Consider the following 19549-nt stretch of genomic DNA (forward strand, 5'->3'; position numbering starts at 1 on the left):
ACACATGGAGTCCCATGGATCTCAACGCATCCCCTATAAATGTTAATATGATCCTCTAGTGGGCTTGGGCCCCACTTATGTTGCCCATCCCACGATGAAACCACCTGCCAATTACATATAAGATCCAATGTGCTTCCTCACCATCAGGTACAATAATTCATTAGTGCAGAACAGCTATCAAGCTTTCTAGTATTGAGGGGCAGTTAGAACTCCTGAAAGGGAAACAAAAAAAACATGCTCTCGAGTTTCTCTTAACAAGAGTTGGAGGTGAGACGTATAGCTTGCAACACATGGAGCTTACAATTGTAAGGGAGCAACAATGTGAGTAATGAGAAACCTTGCACATTATTACTCAGCCCATATAGGGAGAAGGTGATGTCACATAGAAGGAGATTACTCAACCCAGCAATTAGACTAGAAGGAGATTATGAGATGGTACCCTATCAAATGGGAAGCTTTTGGGAGAATATTTCTAGCCAGAGGTATAGCATAGTTAGAATGTTCAAGCATTGGAGATGATAGATTCCTTATTTGGTAGTGGGATCTAGGTGGATTATCCCCTCGTATGGCAAGGTTTGACCAAGCAAGGGAGCACAACTAGAAGGGAGGAGAAGGCAGTATGGCAGAAACTCTTTCTGTGAGACTAGGAATATATATTCTTACAGAGGATGGATTGTACTTCTATGGATTGCTTCAAGGCATGGCAGCATGTGGTAGTAGTACCAAGTTCAATAGTGTTGAGATGATATCGCAGTTATGTGTTGAAGCATTCCATAGACTTGTTTGGGATCCTAGTTTAGGTGTATGAATCACTTGAGGACAAGCAATTTCGAGGAGGGAGGACTGTAATGTCCCTTTTTCCGAGTATTGAGAATGGAGAGTATCTCAGTAGCCTAGGATACAAATTAAAATTAATTGCAGGCTATGAGGAAATTAATTAATTAAAAGTGGCTAAGAAAAGAGAATATTAAAAGACACTTTATTTAATAAAGGAAAAGTGACCCATGGTATTCAAACGACCCAAGGTATTGTCCATGGTATTCTAATAAGCCATCATAATAAAAAAAGAAGCGTAAGCTCATGGACGCATGTGTGTGAATGATTTGGTGAATTGTTTTTGTGGATCTATGAGCATTTGTATGAGGATTGGTAACCCTGGTGTAGATCTTCTTCAGAGGTGAGCTATACTCCCTAGGGATATTATAGTAAAACTAGTTTCGGTGGTGAAACATGCACCCTAGCTACTTTGAAGGGGGGATCATTTCAGATTGTCCATTGACACTTAATGAAGGAAGGAAGTTCCATTTGCAGCAGTTTTTGGGAGTATCAGGGAGTATATTGGCAGCAGCTCGCATCACCATCAACCAACTAGGTTTCTAGTAAATCGATTTTTGCATTTAGTAGAGGCCATTGTCAACATGTAATTTCTTATTAAAATAAATAAAATAACTGGTTGAGTTTATCATCACATATCTTTGTCTCTAGTTGATTTATTTTATATTCTGTTGCATTTTTATGTAGAATTTATTTGTTGAAATTTCCAAAGAAAATCTAAAGAGAAAATTTATCAAAAATTTATAAAATATTTTAAAAGGATTATTACATGGGGACATCTATTACGACTTACATTAACCATTTTTGCATGCAAGTGTTTTCAATTAATGTTTTGGGCATTCTAGCATGGATCATGGGTTGAGGTTGGATGATAGATCATGATGCTTGGGTTGTATACATGTTTCCTTATTTCACCTTAGTGGTTATCATTTCCTCCTAGTCCAATGTGAACTTCTTTAGGGTCTTTCTTTCACTGTCTAGGAGGGGCACAAATAGGAGTCTCCAATTATGGTAGTGTGTCCATGATATTCATACTTAACACTTCCCATCTTTCGCTTGTTCCGTTAGCGCATCTTTTGATTGGTTGTTGTTAGTCACTTATATTGGTTCCTTGTATACCTCATTCCATGGGAAGAAGGGGTTGGAAATAGCCGAGGTTGATGCAGTTGTAAAGAAAAAAAAAAGCATAAGCCAAAACGTCAAAATGCAAAAGAATGGCAAGGGATGTAAATCAATCAAAAGCCAATTAAAGCTTGAGCTCTTTTCCCTCTTATATAGCCACTCGCCCCTCGAGTACCCATGCATATTTCACACTCATCAAAGTACTCTCAAAGAACATCCCAACCGCCATGAAGCAATAAACTGCCCATCATTAAAGGGGAATTATATCATTATCTTATGCTAATCAATAATGCTTGTGAAACAAGCCAAATCAAAGAAAAAGAAAGGCAAATAAGGGGCTTGGAAAAACAAAGGTGAGGAAAGGTAACTCAAGTAGCTAAGCGCTCCCTCTCTAGAGGTGCTCATGGATGATTGTCTTACATAACCTAGTATAAAGCTATGACAACTTTCATGAAGTAAAGCCATGACCATAACATCTATCATTTCCACCTATTATTTGAAAGGGTCGGCCTAGGAACTATTCATCCCCTAATGTTGGAAGCAACTAATACGAACATATGATAACCATCCCGTAGCTAAATCTGGCAACTTGTATACAATCATAAGCTAGTGAGACATTTGAAGTTGATACTTGTGTAAAGTACCTTGACGGCTTTGATATTAAATATTGTCCACTTTGATGCTCTTATGGTTCTTGTACCCATGACGTTGATCTCGCTTGATTCATTGATTATGTGCTAGATGTGTTCTAGGTACAGTCAAGGTCCCTTGAGTGATAATGTGATGCTTCTCCAATACTTCATAAAAGGCATCCAACCATATTTCTTGATGATGTAGACCACTTGATGGAGGATGTTGGGGAAATTTTGAGGACCATTGACCTTGTTGAAGACTTAGCAAAAGCATTGAGACCCTCCTCCAACTTCAAGACCTTGGATGTTGGCTTTCTGGGCTCAGACATTACCTTGGAATGCAGGTGTAACCTTGAGATGAAAAGACACCCCAGGGTGGCATTTAACCTTCTTAATGGACATTGTTCTTTTTGTGATGATGACTTGCAACCCCCCTTCGAATGGGAGATTACACCTTCTACCTTGATGATTTCATGCCCTAGCTTGATGACATCACCAATGTGCTACATTTGATGATGATGTGGGCTTTTGGATGATGGCATTGGGCATCAAAGGGATCTTTTTGGTAATGAGACACCACCTTTTAATGAGGAGACATGACTTTTGGGATAAGATACACCCCTTGAGCCATTCATTGCACCTTTTCATGGAGAGACATGGCCTTTTGATGATAACATCACCCATGGAGGCATTTTTAATCACACATGGTTATTTGAAGCTATTTTCATGTCTATTCATTATAGAGGCTATCTTTCGGGGTCGGCTTGATGAACTATACACCTTGTATGATGGATTTAACATTTTTAGGGTTGGGGATTTTAGCTTAATTAGAGGTTAAGTAGATTAGTTTCCTTTATATATATGTGTATGTGTGTGTGTGTAAGAATGTATGTATGGGATCAATTCACCACTTGGATGCATTGTCACAACTTGAGATCATTTGTATCTTGATTAGCATTCCTCTCTTATCAATAAGCAAACAAGATCAGCGAGACATCAACAGCGAGTTAAAGCGGCCAAGCAGTAGTATAGTAAAGAATCTAGATCTTCCCCTAATTCTTCCTGGAGGCAACATTATATTTGTAGTTTTCTTCATTTGGCCTCAGATGTTAGGAGAGGTAGATCTAGTGGACCATGATCTATTCCCTAGATCCTTTCCCTCTATACATCTCCCTCCCATAGACTTCATGCTTTTACTTTAATTCTTATTCATTATTTAGGATACTTTTAAGTACTCTTGCTTTATCTTGAATCTTGACATCTCATTATATTCAGTAGTCCCATTGACCTACTTTTGTGGTCATTTGTTGGACATTGATGTAATTATTTTATCTTATCTATCTCGTGTGTTATGGAAGCCTAGTTGAGCGACTTCTCTTGGGTCGAATTAGAATGTGACGTGATCTCTTTTCACAGATGCTTATGGTGGATCTTGGATGATGCATGGTGAAGTTAGTTTATTTGCTTTATATTGGTATTATGTTTTTATGGCATAAATGTTAAAGGAATAAGTTATTTTATTTGGTATTTGCTTCATTGTCCCTTATTAAACTAAACCCTTCTTCTAAGTATTTGAAGAATAGATATAGTTTTCTCTTTCCTTTAATCATCTTTAAATTTCAGACCCTAAATCTCAAACCCTAGGGCAAGTTAGATTATTTCCCCTAGTTTGTTTGGATCCAGTTATCACTCCAGAGAAACACTAGAACTGTTTGATTCCTAGACTCTATATGCCCTAGATATAGAAGGCACTAGTCCACCTCTTGTGGCATTCACCTAAATCAATAAAAATCATTTTACTTTTTGTTTTGTGGTCAACTAGGGTTAAATTACAACAAAATCTAATATTTTCAACATTAATGACTAATTGATGCATTTTTTAGGGTTAGGCATTGTTGAAAGGAGTATTGGATAAGTAAAATTGTCATTTTTCAGCCATTTTCTAGCATCGATGTCAAGGTTTTATTTGTTGTTATATGCCTTATTAACCGTCAAATTTTGTTGTAACTTTGTCTCTAGTTTACTCTTTAATTCCTCCTTCATTTTACATTGCTCGTTAATAATTTTGTGGACTAAGTTTGTCGTTGTTAAAAACTGTTGTATTGTTGTAAATTGTTGATTTAAAACCCCTAGTATGTAACAGCATGACTATGTTCTTGATTTGGTGTGTTCATGAAATTTGTTTGAGCATCTTTAGGTCAACCATAGCCTCTAGAATGAGACATAGCTACATTGAATGCAAGTATGCAATTTGCTCCTTCATCCGCTCTAAACACTAATTTTTTATACATATATCTAGTGAATTATCATTTGTAAGATCCTTAGGGGGCACTTAGATTAAGACCTTTCGGTTATCTAATCCCTAAGCCCTACCAAGGAAGCCTCCCCTGTGTTGGATTGTGTCCATCACTAAAATGAGGGAAGTAGTTACTGAGGTGACAGTGGTGACATCCCAAGTGTTGCACATTGTATAGGTCACCTAGTGAAGCTTTTCACTAGGCTGCTAGATTTTGTTGTAACAGGGCCTAAAGCTTTACAAGCAACATACTACAAACAAAAGTAGGTTCACACATGTGAAGCACAATACTCCAAGGTTACACATGTCAAGCTCCAAGGTGACGTCATACACTAGCAAGGCTCCAAAGCAAAGGTACTCGATGATATGTGTCCAATGCTCCTACATACCTTCAAGGACTCCAGCACTCCTAAGACACGTGCTCTATCGGATCCACTTCAATTGCATGTACACTATCACAACCTAGTCGTCCTCAAGTCAACTCCAAAACTCCATGGAAGCATTCAAGCCACCCAATGTTGTTTAGAGGTCAACACCCTCCTCCAGAATGCTAAATTATCCTCCCCCAATGCAGGTCATTCTCTCAAGCAAGCGACCATTCTACATGCGGCTAGCATGAAGAATGTCCCAAGCTATCTGAAGATGTGAAACACTCCAAGGAAGAATGTCATGCAAGCATCCAACTAAGGTTAAGCAATCATCAATAAAGCCATCTCCAATGTGCAAATCCATCATGGACCATCTAGCAGTTAATCATACACCATGAACCCTGTTACCCACCATTTTGTGGGTGATATCCCTAGGAGAAAAAAAATTCCGAGATGGTCCTCAATCGGCAATCCCTTGCAGCCACCAACTAGCTCATTGTGCCATTTCTCTGCCACCTGAGCCAGCCATGTGGCCCCTCACCCATCTGACATGATCATGTGTTTGAAGGTGGGCCTCCCGAACCTAAAGATATGCCTTGTCATTTGGTAATTGAGTATTGTAGTTTATTTATCATGGATACTTTTTGGGCATGGATTAATGGGGGGATTCGGCGGAAAGAGTGGGCTAGGTCTGCGCTCCTTTCCCCTAGACCTCTTTTGGATGTTAACCTTGGACCCTAATCCCATGGGATCTCTTTTAGTTGGCCTTTGGGCTTTAGGGATGGTACTACATGGGAAACCTTGATTTTGGTTGCGTGGTCTCGCTCCCTCATCCACATATATCACCCCCCTTCAACTCATTATAACCCCATTCATCATTTCTCCCACCTAAGTCCACATCCCTCCACTGGGTCCATATAGGGTTAGCCTTCCCCCTCCCCTTGCCCACACCTTGGGTCAGGCTTGGAATGATTCCCCGAAGGTTGATGCAGCTAAAAAGAAAAGTAAAAGAATAATTGGCCACATTCAACAGGAAAATGTACCACAAAATGCAAAAGATGGTCGGGACAAACACATTTAGCATGTGGGCAAAAGCCAATGCATGAGCTCTACCCAATTCTCATAGCCATCACCTTGGTTCCTATAGGCCCTAGATGAGCCTCCTTTACCATTCAGGAAGCCATGATTGTCCCAACCCCTGGTGGGTGATAAACTGCTCCACCTTAAAGGAGATATCCACTACTATACCTTATACAGCATGCTCTTATCCCTTGAGCCCCAAGCAGTTAATCAAAGAAAATCATAAAAGGCAAAAGGCATATAAAGAAGAGTGGAAAAATCAAGGTCGGGGCACCTCATGCACCACGATTGCTCCCTCCCAGAGTTGCGGGGGCCCCCCCCCCCCCTCGCTCCCGCTCCCGATCCGCGCTCCGGGCAGGAGCGACTCGGGAGCGGGTCGGGAGCGCGCTCCCTAAAAAAAATTTCGCTCCCTGCCTTTTCGGGAGCGTTTTCGGGAGCGTTTTGCCTTTTTTGCATTTTTTTTTTTGTAGTAATGTTCGAAATGCAATTTTTTTTGAAAGAAACAAATAGTTTTTGAGTGGGGCAACTTAATGATCAAGTCTAGGCCCTAGTATTGATATGCTATTCATGGTAATGTTAAATTCTTAAAGTAAAAGTGACATTTTCTTTAATTTTCATTTTCATCCTTTTACTTAAATTTTTAACATTACCATGAAATGACTCAGGATGTTTGAGAGTGGTTTCGTCCTCATTGGATTTCATATGGAGAAAGTAGAATTTTAGATTTCATTCAAAATCCAGCAGACTTATCAGTTTTTCAGGATTTCAGGATTGGGGGATTGCAATGTTTCCATTGAATTTTGTCATGTATTAGGGTATGGAACTCATATTTAATCAAGAGTACCAATCCCTCTATGTACCTTGATGTTAGTGACATTGGTTGTCGAACTCCTCTATCATGACCCTTCTAAAAATGTACGCATCACTCAAACAAAATCTTGACTTGACATGCTATGCTTTTTCTATCTTATGTTAATGCTTAGAGGGTGATATTAATGACAAAGATCCCTATACAGATACAAAGGTAATGACAAAGATACCTCTGGATATTAATGCTTGGAGGGTGATATTAATGACAAAGATCCTGATTTTGCAACAAGACTAAAAAATTAGACATTTCTCGTGGTGGCAAGAGGCCCAAGCATAAGAAATAGATAATAGATTTACTTCTCTTTTCTAGTTTCTAGTAGCTTTTATAACTATTGACTCTTTCATATTTATTATGATATTTTTTTAAACAATATATGACAATTTAAGTTTGAAGTTGGCAATTATAACTCATTAGTAATGAATTATGAATATGATGCTTCATGAAAGTTGAAAGTTGTTTCATTTCATTTCATTTTATAACATTTCATTTCATGTTAGATATTATTTGTTGTAATGGTTACACTTAGCTTACAAGTACAACTTTGGTGATCAATGATGATAAATGTTATATATTGAATTTTGAAAGCTTGAAACTTTAAGATTGATGAATCATGAGACTCAATATGTTGTATGTTACTATGTTACTAACTTGCGGACGTGGTTGATGAAGATTATAACTTAGATGATTGTTGTTATATGGTTCAATCTATGCTTTTTTATGTTTTTTATATCTAATTCATCATTCTACATGTTTTTGTTGACATATATGTATCAAAAATTAAAAAATATAAAAAATATATATATTTTTAAAAAATCGCTCCGGGATTCGCTCCCAAACCGGGAGCTTCTGAAAATGGTCGCTCCCGCTCCGCTTCCGCTCCCGCTCCCAAGTAACATTGCTCCCTCCTATACATTATATACCCAAGTGTGGGCTTCCCTTTTATTAGCTACCCTTGTACCCTAAGTTGCACGAAACACCGAAACATTTCAGAGTTTCCGAAACGGGTACGTTTAGAAATATCACCTCCAAAAAATGGAAATGTTGGTCGAAACGTCATATATTTATATATAAAATATATATATACATATATATATATATAAATAAGTGAATAACACATTATCTTTGCAAGAAAAAAGGGAATAAGACTCATAGATGACAATTTAGAAGGAAAAACAAGTCTATATTAACTCTCATAGATGATGGTCGAGTTTCGGCTAAGTTTTGGAGTTTCAGGTAAGGTATAGCCGGAAACGTCGGGTTCCTAGAAGTTTCATGCAACATAGCTTGTACCCCAACATGTGGCTCGGGCTGCCCCTTTTCATTCCCTACTCCATTCATCTCTTTATCACATGCCACCACCCTTTGAAGGATGTACCTTGGACATACTATCCCCTTTAAAGGTAGAAACCACCTAATAGGATACTTGGTTAACCCCATTTGGAGCTTGGAGACATTAGCACATGCCAAAGCCCACTATGGAAGGGCATGCCATTATGAAGTGCCCACCTGTTGTCCATGGTTTGTAAGCTCTTTAACTCGATTTCCTTTGATGACTTGTTGTACTGGAAGGCTAGGGGACGCATTGGATCTTATGCAGGATTGCAGATGGTCTCCATTTTGGGTTTGGTCTCCCTATATGGGGTCCTAACCCTCCAGAGGGCTACATTGGCACATGTAGGGTGTGTGTTGAGAGCCATGGGCCTCCACAACAGTAGACAGCACTCCATGGATCCCCAGAGATGTTCAGAGATTGCTCGAGATTCACCTATTGGACGAGGAAGATGCACCTGGTTCACCATGCCTAGTCGGCCCCACAGTTGTACCATGCACTTGGCAGATGACCCAGGACTTGTATGTTGATGAGGTTCCCTGTGTACCCTCACACCCATTGGGAGCACCACAAGTTTATTATTTGGAGAACAAGGGGCCAACCCCTTGTCCACTACTTTTGGGAGTCCTATTCATCATTGTGGCACTTATGGACTTCATCAGGCTTCTTAGAAGGCCCAACGACATGTATTATTGATCATTCAACCTCTTGAGAGGCTTATTCTTTTGTTTATGAGCTAGTTTGGTGGGCTTGTCACCAAAAGTTAGTTGTTTTGCACATTATTTTATTTTAGGGGCTAATGTAGGCCCAAGTAGCTAAATCAAACTCATTAGAAGTGTATAAATAGAAGTGATGAGGATTCATTTTAGCATCATCACTTGGACTTGGAACTTGTATCTTTTTATATATTTTCACTATCCTTCTTGGAGGACGAATTTTTGGAGCATGGAATGAATTTTGATGTTTGGATAACTTTCATATGTCTTGGAGCTTCTTGATGGCAAGTTTTTTGGATGGTTGGATATATTCTTATACATGCAAGCTTAGTCACCATATACGCCGAATTTGAAGCATTAAATTCGAAATTCGGCGTTTTTCAAGGGAAAACGAACATATTCGACGTTTTTCAAGGGAAATTCGGCGTTTTTCAGACCTTGCAAGGGTTGGTCACCAAGTATCAAGCATTAAACATCACTTTTTTGTGGTCAAATCTCCAAATTTTCATTCCCTAGCTCTGCTAGTTATTTCTCTATAAGGCTGATCTGTTATTGGCATGTGTATGTGGGCTAACAAACTGTGGTTGCAGCAGTCATAAAGGTCTGATATTTGGTTTTGAGCTAACAATTGGTGAGTGCAGCTATTGAAAAATTGATCTATTCTGATATAAAATTTGATATTAAGCATTTAATAGTCTGATTATAAGGATAATCATGATAAAATTCACTCCATACCATTTCTCATATGCATATGATATATCTATCTTTAATATACATTTTTTTTTTCGAATTTCTATATGTCGAATTTTATCGACAAAATTTGAGTTGCCGAACTTTATTCGAATTTCATGGTCCTCGAACTCGAACTCGAACTCGAACCTGGTGACTAAGCATGCAAGTACATTGTTACTAGGATTTCGCTATACTAGGGCTTATTTGTTGCATCTCTCTATGCGAAGTTGTGGAAATTTTGTTTCTAGATAGTGAATGCTTCATGTATGGGCCATGTATAATGAATGAATGTTCCTAGGGATGTTTCATTATTGAAATTCATCTTGATAAGCCATCTATCTTGCAAATCGAAGTATAAAGTCTTTGAAGTTGTTTTCGTTGTTGCCTTAGTGTTAAGCGAAGTTGTCTTTGGGGCCTCCTTGACCTAGAAAATTCAAAGGTCCATAGTCATAATTCTACCTGACTCCAATCTCCCAAAAGGATTAGGCATTGGTCCACCCAAAGGTGATCACCTTAAATCTTTTTCCTTCTTCCCTCTCCTCTTCTCTAGGTCTAGTCCTCTAGGTCACCTAGGGCATCGACTATCTCACAATCTAGCCATCTAAATACTTCGATTTTTTGTCCACAACTGCGCTGGTGTATCCTCAAGAAGCCCTCCAAATTTCATGAGATTTCAACGGTGGGATCTTGAGATATCGCAAGCCCTAGCTTGAAGACCAATTCTTGCACTTGGTTTCCCTCAAGCTAGAAACCTCACTGGGATCCTTGCATTTCCTTTTATTGAAAATTCATTCCTTGATCTCTTTCCCCTCCCTAATTAGGTCAAGCATATCATTGGTTGCTAAATCCTATCCCCTTGACCTAACCTCGGGTCCACTTGGTCTTGTGTGGTCCCATGCACTATCAAGGTTAATTCTTCAAAGATCACCTGGAACCCAATTTTCCTAAAGAATTCTAGGGCTTAGGATCTCCTTTATAAGACACATACTCAAAACCTAACCCTTGAAATTCTCCCCAAGCCCTTCCTAGAGAGCCTTCCATCTTGTCTTCGAAGACAAGCAAGCCACAATCTTGAGCCTCTCTTGTGAATAGGCTTCTAGGATCACCCTTCATCCTATCGTTGATATATTCTTCATAAGTGATTCTCTATATATCGGGTCTCCTCTCATCGGTGAAAGTCTGTAAAGAGTAGGAAGCTTTAGTTGGGGTGACAGTGGGCTTTAGCTTCATTATTTCTCTTGACCTAGCAAGTGCCCCTCTAGGATCCTTGCTAGTTTGAGCGGTAACAAACCCCAAATCTCATGAAGCACCCCCAAACATGGAGTAAACACTTTGAGTAAGCCCAAAAGCTAACAAGGGGTCCACATATCCCCAATCAACGACTACCTATGGAGAGGCTTCACAGGGACTAGATGTATCATATATTTCTTTTCTCTTGCTTAATTTTCTATTTGATAACCTCAATTGGAGGTGTTTCTCAACAAAGAAAATGCCTCCAGATCTATTGGGAAATGCCCCCAACAATTTGTATGATGATTGCGCTGTTTGCGGTAACAAAAGACATACCCACTTGGTACACCTCCAACAGATGTGTTTTGGGCGTAGATCCCCGCACCCACGCACCTAGTGCAGGTGCTAGGGCCTAGGGGGCGAATCACATAACATTGGTCTGCAGCCTTAATCCACAATAGGTGGGACCTTGTGAAATAGATGTCAGGATGTCTCTAAAAGCTCTTTGCATATCTTGAGCCAATTGGGAATGAATTTGGACATATATTTTAATTCTTCATTAATAGAATTGTGTCTTAGAAAAGAAACCATGGAATAATCATAATCTTCAGCATCTCTATCACTTTTCATATTCCATTTTCCTAATTTATCTTTCTCTTTGAAAATCAGTCATATATTTTGCCCACAAACAACCAAGTTGCCAAACTGCCTCTAGAAGAAATTTGGAAGTTTCATGATACCATGTACTTCAGGATCAGCGTTCAGGTCAAGAACTGTGTCCAGAAGATTTTCTTCCGAAACGTCTCCTGGTAAGTCTACATTAATGGACTTTATGCCAACCTCTGCACATGCTTTCCTCTTCATGCGTACATAAGTCTGGGAGTCTTTCCTCTCGCCCACAATGACAACAGCCAAACCAGGCACCTACAGAATGTGAAACAAAAATCATAATTAATTAGCATAATGTGAAAAATGCTTTAGCAGCAAACTCAATAGAAGTCTGAATAAAGATTTCAACTCTAAGTGTCACCGACTCAAAATCAAGTCAATACATAACATACGTGCAATCATTTTCAAGGTTATGTCTAAAATGGATGCCAAAAACTGTGTTATCATGAGCTGCCATATTTAGCTTATTTACAAATGCATAAGATGGACAAGGAAAAAAAAAACTGCTACTGTTGCATGAATATTTATTCTCTAATCAGCCTAATAAACAATCATTAATGTTACAGCATAAGAATTCACATTGTTTTCCCGATGCTTACATGCACAAAATATTTTCTTAAGTGAATATTTTGGTTCATAAGAAACCACTGGATCAGAGGCACAAATAGGTATTTTCTTGGATGTAAAGCTGGTTTATTACAGTTTAATCTGAAATCATGAATAAGAAAGTAACAAAGAAACATTATAAATAAAAGCTTAGTAGAGGCCAAAGTCTGAGAAGTAACACTCATGGTCACTAGCCTCCAAATTGGCAGAGCCCCATGGAAGATAATGTTTATGATGGGCCCATGTCAGCAAAGCCACAGGTGGAATTAACTCCAATAGTTCCACATTAGCTAGAAGAGTTTCCAGATCCATGGAAACTATATATATTCCCTTGTTGCATCATCTCATTATCATTTTTTGTTATCTCTTGACATGGTTGATTATTTATCGTGCTCCGACTTGATCCTTGGGTGATGCTTACTCATGTAAGACTGCATTTGTGATAATGTTCCTTGGTTATTACTGTGCATTTTATGATAGAATTATGATTTTGTGAGGACAGTGCCCCCCTAATGCTGTAGCAACTTGCATTCTTGATCATTTTTTGGGCTAATTGTGAGAGAAGATTGCATTTGTTGAGCAATGCATTAAATGAGAGGATATGCACCACATTTCATTCATATTTGGAGGGATGCCCTGCTTTATTATTCAGGTTTCCAGACTATACACTGCCCATCCAGTCTACAAGATAGGAGAAAATTGGTATGACTTATCATAATTGGGATTGCTGCGTGCAACTCTACTGAAATTGGAAAGCCTAAGGCTTTCCTAGAATTAGAAAATGATCTGTAGCTTTGCTGCAATTGGATTGTGGATTACAACTCTGTAGGGAACAAACTTAATATTTGGCAGGAAGCAAGGCTCCCTAGATATTTTAGCAAAAGCTGCAACCTGCATATTTTGGACAGAACTGACCAGCAAAATGCAAGAGAAGAGCAGCAACTTTGACAAAAAGCAGAATTAGTAAGTGCTGTTAAATTCAAATACTTTTTTATGACCTATTGCAGAAAGTAGTGTGAGTTATTTTCCCAAAGTTGAAAGCGTATATTCTTTTGTTTGTTTCCCTTGCCTCTATTTATGGTTGTTAGTATGATGAAAGTACACGTGGCATTTATTTTGGTACAATGATTAGATATGTGGTTGTACTGATTATCTCATGCCTATTTTTATCATCATGAACCATAGCCAGAAATTTTCCTTGGGGTAATGTATTAAGTTACATCGTGGAAATGCACTGATCATAATGAAGTCCATGTGGACACCTAACTAGTGAAAATTTGTCTATATTATTATGTATGTGCTTTCACAATAAGATGGGATACACATTTACATATGTTTCTGTTATAATATATTTTATACCAGCCTTGCTTGTTGGGATAATGGTAAATTCCATTGCAATGAGGGAGGAGTCATTCATTGAGTGCAAACCCTACTTGCCTCTCTTTTCATTCTTTTAGTATAGTAATATGTTTAGTACAATTGGTTGAAGTGGTACGTTTTGGAATAAGTGTTTTGCAGTTCAAATCTTCCTGTTTATTACTCAAGTGACTTTTCAGAAAGTGCAGCCCTCTTTTATTTGCATGCACTCCTCGAAGATCACTCTGGAGGCCCAAATTGAGTTATGATACCACATTCGGGCAATCTAATGTTTCATCCATATCCAGAGGCATGTTTATGCATCTTTGGAACCATAATTCCACAATATTTTTGGTCTTATGGTGGGGTGAGAATGCATCTTTTCAGTTTTTCCTGCAATGATTTCAAGGCATTTATTGCTTGATTTTTCAGCATTGAGGGCAAAACTTTTTTAACAGGAAGGGCATGGTATGTAACTACATACAACATCCTTATTGTTTGTTATATTATGCACATGAGCTATGTGGTGTACATGCTCATGATTTTGTGTTAATGTCCAAGTACTACACATTTACAGTATCATATTCCAATATTTGTAAAAATGCCACTGTGTACTAAGAACCTAATGACTCTTGTTAGTGACTTGAGCTCTAAGTCAGGGTTTTTGTCTCTTTGTTGGTATAAATAGGAGTTACCCCCTCATGTGTATCTCATATCATTTTATCATTAGTCAATTAAAATGGTGTTTATTGGAGACATCTTCCTCCAATATTTGGATTTTCAGGTGCAATTTGCCCCTAGGTGTGCAAGTGATGCTGCTATTTCCTTGATTTGTGCTCTTTATTTATGTTTTCTGTTTCGGTTTTGTTGTAGTGGTAGTTTTCTTCTGATCAAAGGAATGCTACCAATAGTTCTATGTTGATTTCTGGTAGCATCGGATGTGCTCTAAGTCTCAAAATTTGAACAGGCATTCTCCAATACCCAGAAATCATTTTGGGAAATTTCACCCGGAGACAGTTTTATTAAAATAATTCATTATTTTTAATGGGCCCCGTTGTCGCAGAAAGTGTCTAGGCACCGCGACAACGCTTAGAGTAAGAGTTGTCACTCTAATCCTTACTCACTCCATTTAGACTCTCTCCTAGACAAGTCAAGGGGGGTAGTTCCAAAGGTGAATAAATGAGAATAGCCTGTGGAACACAGGCTCTAGGAGACTAAAAGATGGACAACTTGACGAATGTAAAAGAGTCCTAGTTAACTGAGATGAATAGATTAAACACTAATACAGCCAAGACACAACCATAAAATAGAAATGATTATAGACCAGTGTCTTTATATTCAATTAACAATAGACTAAACAGAAACAAGTTATCCCAAGCAATTTATAAATATGGCAAAATTGACGATCATCATGATTAAATGTAAACACCCAAAACTGCAATATATTCTAGCAATTAAATCCCATGAAGAATTATGATAAATAACTGCTAAGTAATGATTCTAGATTAAAAATGATTTTCTTCAATAACCCAGATCTAGAATTTATAATCTTTCTCCTATAGTCAATGATTTTAAAACATTAATCGCACTTACCAATAGAGAAATCAATACCACAAAAAATAAAATTTTACATTCAACACCTATGACAACAAGGAACTTTAAATTTTAACTTTAATTATCCCTTAGGAAATTAATTTAATGTGGTAAAATGAAGAGATTAAATTTTATTTGTGACCAAAGTAAAACAAATCAAATCAAAAAAAAAGTTAATAAATTGAAATTTTAATCCATCGACCACATTAAAAAATTTAATGTGAAAGCGCAAATCCCCTTTTGATTTAATTCTTTTAGGAATTTTAAAGTCACATAAATGAAATTTTTTTATTTTTAGATTTTTAAATGTTTAAAAAAAAAATTAAAAACATTTTAGATTTTTTTAAATGAAATCAAAATCAAAATAAAAGGAAAGGAAATCAAAATAAAATAAAATCAAAAGTAAACAAATCGAAAAGTAAAGAAAAATAAAATTGAATTAATTAAGAAAACTAAAGTAAAGTAAACAAGAGAAATCCAAAACAAAAATCAAATTTTAAAATAAAAATGAATCTAGAAATTAATCAAAGTAAAAAAAAAAAAAAATATGAAAAAGGAAACTAACTAAATCCTAACACATAAACATAAAATAAAATAAAATAAAGGTGAAACCTAAACCTAAGCATACACATACAAATGAAGTAAATAAAAAAAAAATCGAAATTTTTGGGTTTTGCAGGCAGCGACAGCGAAGAAGAAAACTCGATGGAGGAAGCAGCGTTTGGAGGGGCTCGATAGAGGAGAGGGATATGGCAGCGGTCGTTGCAAGTCGATGGAGCGATGGCAGTGGAGAATGGACAGTGTTTGGATTTGCAGCAAGAAAGGAGCCACAATGAGGGAGGAGCGAGAGGATGAGAGCGAAGCTAGGGCCGCAGTGAAAAGGAAGAACAATCACGCCAGTGATTTAAGGCAGCGAAGACAAGGAGCTGCAGAAGGGATTCGAATTTTCCAGAAACCCCAAAACGTGCATAACAAAAAAAAAAAAAAACGAAATTTTCCGGAGGAGAAGAATGCAGCAAAAAATGGAAGCTCAATATGGCAGTAGACAGGAGAAAAATGGTAGCCAAAAAACCAAGAAAATTTCCCAGAAAATCTTATTTTAAAATGATATGCTTTTGCCTCAGATTTATCCGTGAAACCCTTATGAAAATTTCCAGATTTAAAACTTTGGATTGCAAAAAATCTGAATAATATCCCTCGAAAATTATGTTGATAAACCCCAGAGATCCAGATCTTACCCTCCAGGGCCTAGATCTGGACTCTACACAAATTTCTTCCTCAGATCTGTAGTTGCACGACAACAAGAAAACACCCAAATGATATGTACAATGATAAAAAAAACTAAAACGCAGAAAAACCCAAGTCAGAAAACCCAAAAAAAAAAAATTACAGATCTATGTACAAGAATGGTAGATCTATCAGATCTGAGGAGTATGAGTCCAACTCTGCTCCCAGATCTGATAATCTAAGGCTCTCAACAGCCAGATCTATCAATTTCCCCCACAAAAATTAAATTTTTAAATTTTAAGGAGGTGCTAACTCGAAACCCTTCGTGCATCACCAACAAAAAAAACTTATGATAAGCCTGGGATTAATTTTACTGGGCTCCTCAGAAAACACGGATCGGGAGTTGGCTGGTCCAACTGAAAACTTCCCCTAACACCCGAGGATCTAAAATCAAGATTTCCCTACAAAACTCGATCCAGCCATTAAAAATAGAGCGAGAAAATAATAATAAAACTCAGACAAATAGAGATACTTGCTATTACGTTCAAAATTTAGATTATTATTCAAACCTCAGCAACTGAGCAAGATACATGTACTCAAATCACTCTTTAGAAGCTATCATCAATGGCTTTAGAAAAAATTATGCATGAAAACAACACATCTTACAGTATTCCCATGAAGAGTAACACCAGCAAAACTTAACCCCAAAGTCTTTTTTTATTATCCAGAAAAGGATTACACAAGAGCTTCTTGCTAAGCACACGACTCAAAGGTCGGATAGATTGACTGACAAATGACTTTCTATTTAAAGATAAATCCTCCAACGGCTAGTTCGAGTGATCCTCATCAAAGCAAGCTCAACCGTTGATGAAGATTAAAATTTCCTTTAATCTCATCTATCGAAATATTTAATTCTTGAGGAAATTCGAATTTGTTAATTAAATTTTGTATTTTAATGAACTCAAAAATTAATTCTTTTAGTTAATTTCCTCAAAAATTTGACTTTGACTTAACCCCCAGGGATCAAAGGTTTAAAATTTAGCAAAATAATTAATTTACTTTAGTCCCGGGACCTTTTAAAATTTTACTTTTAAGGACCAACGAATTTTTCCTTTGAAGAATTTAATTTACCTAGAATATGCAATTAATTAAATTTATTGCTTAGGATTTTAATTAATTTTTGGCCAAAAAATTTAATTAATTAACCTATGAGGAGATAAATTATTTTTCCAACCCTCAAGACACTTTACATCATGATTTTCATATTATTTACATCATAAGAGGGAATACCCATTTGTAATAGGCCCTCACAGACTACTCATTTCTGTGACACATATAATCCAGCAGACCAAGCAATTTGTGATAAAATAACCTAACCAAATTGGTAGGACTATTCCCAAATCACTTTTACATAGATTCAATCTAGAACACTAAGACTCGCCTAAAATCCTAGCGACAAAATCCATTCCAACTTTGGGGTAAGACTAAAGGAAAACTCTGTCGACCATACGAGAATGGATCAGTGAGACAAAAAACCTCCCAAAATGGAGATTATCACTAGAAAAGTAGGTTTACCTAGGTCATTACATACATGACACGGATCTGCTAAGATTATTTACATTATACACATGCCGAAAGGGTTTACATAACATCTCGGAAGTCAGGCTGATGATAATAGCTGGACGGCACGGACACATCAATCATGTGCTATCCCTTTTGCGAAAAAAGGGGGTGTACTACTATGGGTCGTTGACATGTAGTGGTTAACAGGACCCTAAGTCTAAACTTGGGAAATTACAATAATTAATGGTTATTAATCTAAATTGTGAGTGTAACTTCTAGAACAAGACGAGGATCAAGCCAAAATGATCTAAGCCACTGATTAGAAGTTAATTTGGATCGTTGGTTGTCCAACAGAAAGATATAAGAAGAGGCTTGAGGGGCACTTGGAGAACACACAGAGAGGTGATCAGAAGCTTGATTTTTTGAAGCAGGGCAGCTACCGGAGAGATTTTCAATAATGATCTTTCGCAGAGAAGGGCAGGGATAGTATTTGAAGGAAATCTTTCCCGGTCGAAGAATACTCAGTAGAGAAGAGAGAAAGAGATCCAGTAGAGACAGCGCAGAGCCAAAGAGGCTGCGCAGAGCCATGCAGAGGTAGCTTAGGTTGACGCAAAGGTAGCGCAAAAGCCTTGAGGGAGTCCAAAATTTGCTGGAGGGTTCGATTTCTATAGCTGGAAGCCGGGGTGTGAGACCGGGAGAGCAGAAGTCAGAATCTCAGAGGCAAATCAATCATCTGGGAAGAGTGACGCGAGTCCTAGACAGTGTGACATTGGGCTGACGCAGACACTGCGCAGAGGTAGCCAGGGGTTGTTCATTCAAGGGCTGGATCAGCCAGGACTTCCAGTGATAGTGTGAGGTAATCTCACAAATCTCTCTGTTAGTGATATTCTCTGTAACTGGATTGTCAGGAAGGCATCCAGAGATTGTATTCAGAAATTACTACTGCATAATAATAAAACCCTCAGTTGCTGCACCGGTTTTCCCGCATTGGGTTTTTTCGAGGACATTTGTCCAAAAATAACTATGTAGATGTGTTGTATCTCTTTCTTGTTCAGTTTCTTGTTTCTGTTGTCGACTGCAGTGTATTAGTTTTGATATTTACTATAGGAAATAGTAAGTAACTTAATTCATAAATTAACAAGTAGGAGAAACTCAATCAGGTGTGGCAGTAGAAATTTGGGCTTCACATGGTATCAGAGTTGCAGGTGAAACAAGAGAACAGTACCGGAAGAGCCCAACATTGATGGAGGAAGGGAGTTCAAAATTTCTGCAAAGGCAACAATTCGAATCCCCAGAGGGTTTGCGCAGTCAAGCCAGGAGGGAA

General features: G+C 37.8%; 1 protein-coding gene across 1 annotated transcript in view; it reads right to left on the bottom strand.

The window, feature by feature from the left end:
* The window catches only part of LOC149157902 (bifunctional protein FolD 2-like), a 241417-nt gene that overhangs the window by 127356 nt on the left and 94512 nt on the right, over nt 1–19549 (bottom strand). The window contains exon 2 of the mRNA XM_089436050.1: nt 11952–12135. Coding sequence (XP_089292176.1) covers nt 11952–12135 — 184 coding nt within the window. The remainder of the gene's footprint in view (nt 1–11951; nt 12136–19549) is intronic.

Source organism: Pinus tabuliformis, chromosome 5_2, assembly GCF_031772625.1.
Source record: "Pinus tabuliformis cultivar Carrire ecotype Pingquan chromosome 5_2, CPIR1, whole genome shotgun sequence".
NCBI classification, from domain to species: Eukaryota; Viridiplantae; Streptophyta; class Pinopsida; order Pinales; family Pinaceae; genus Pinus; species Pinus tabuliformis.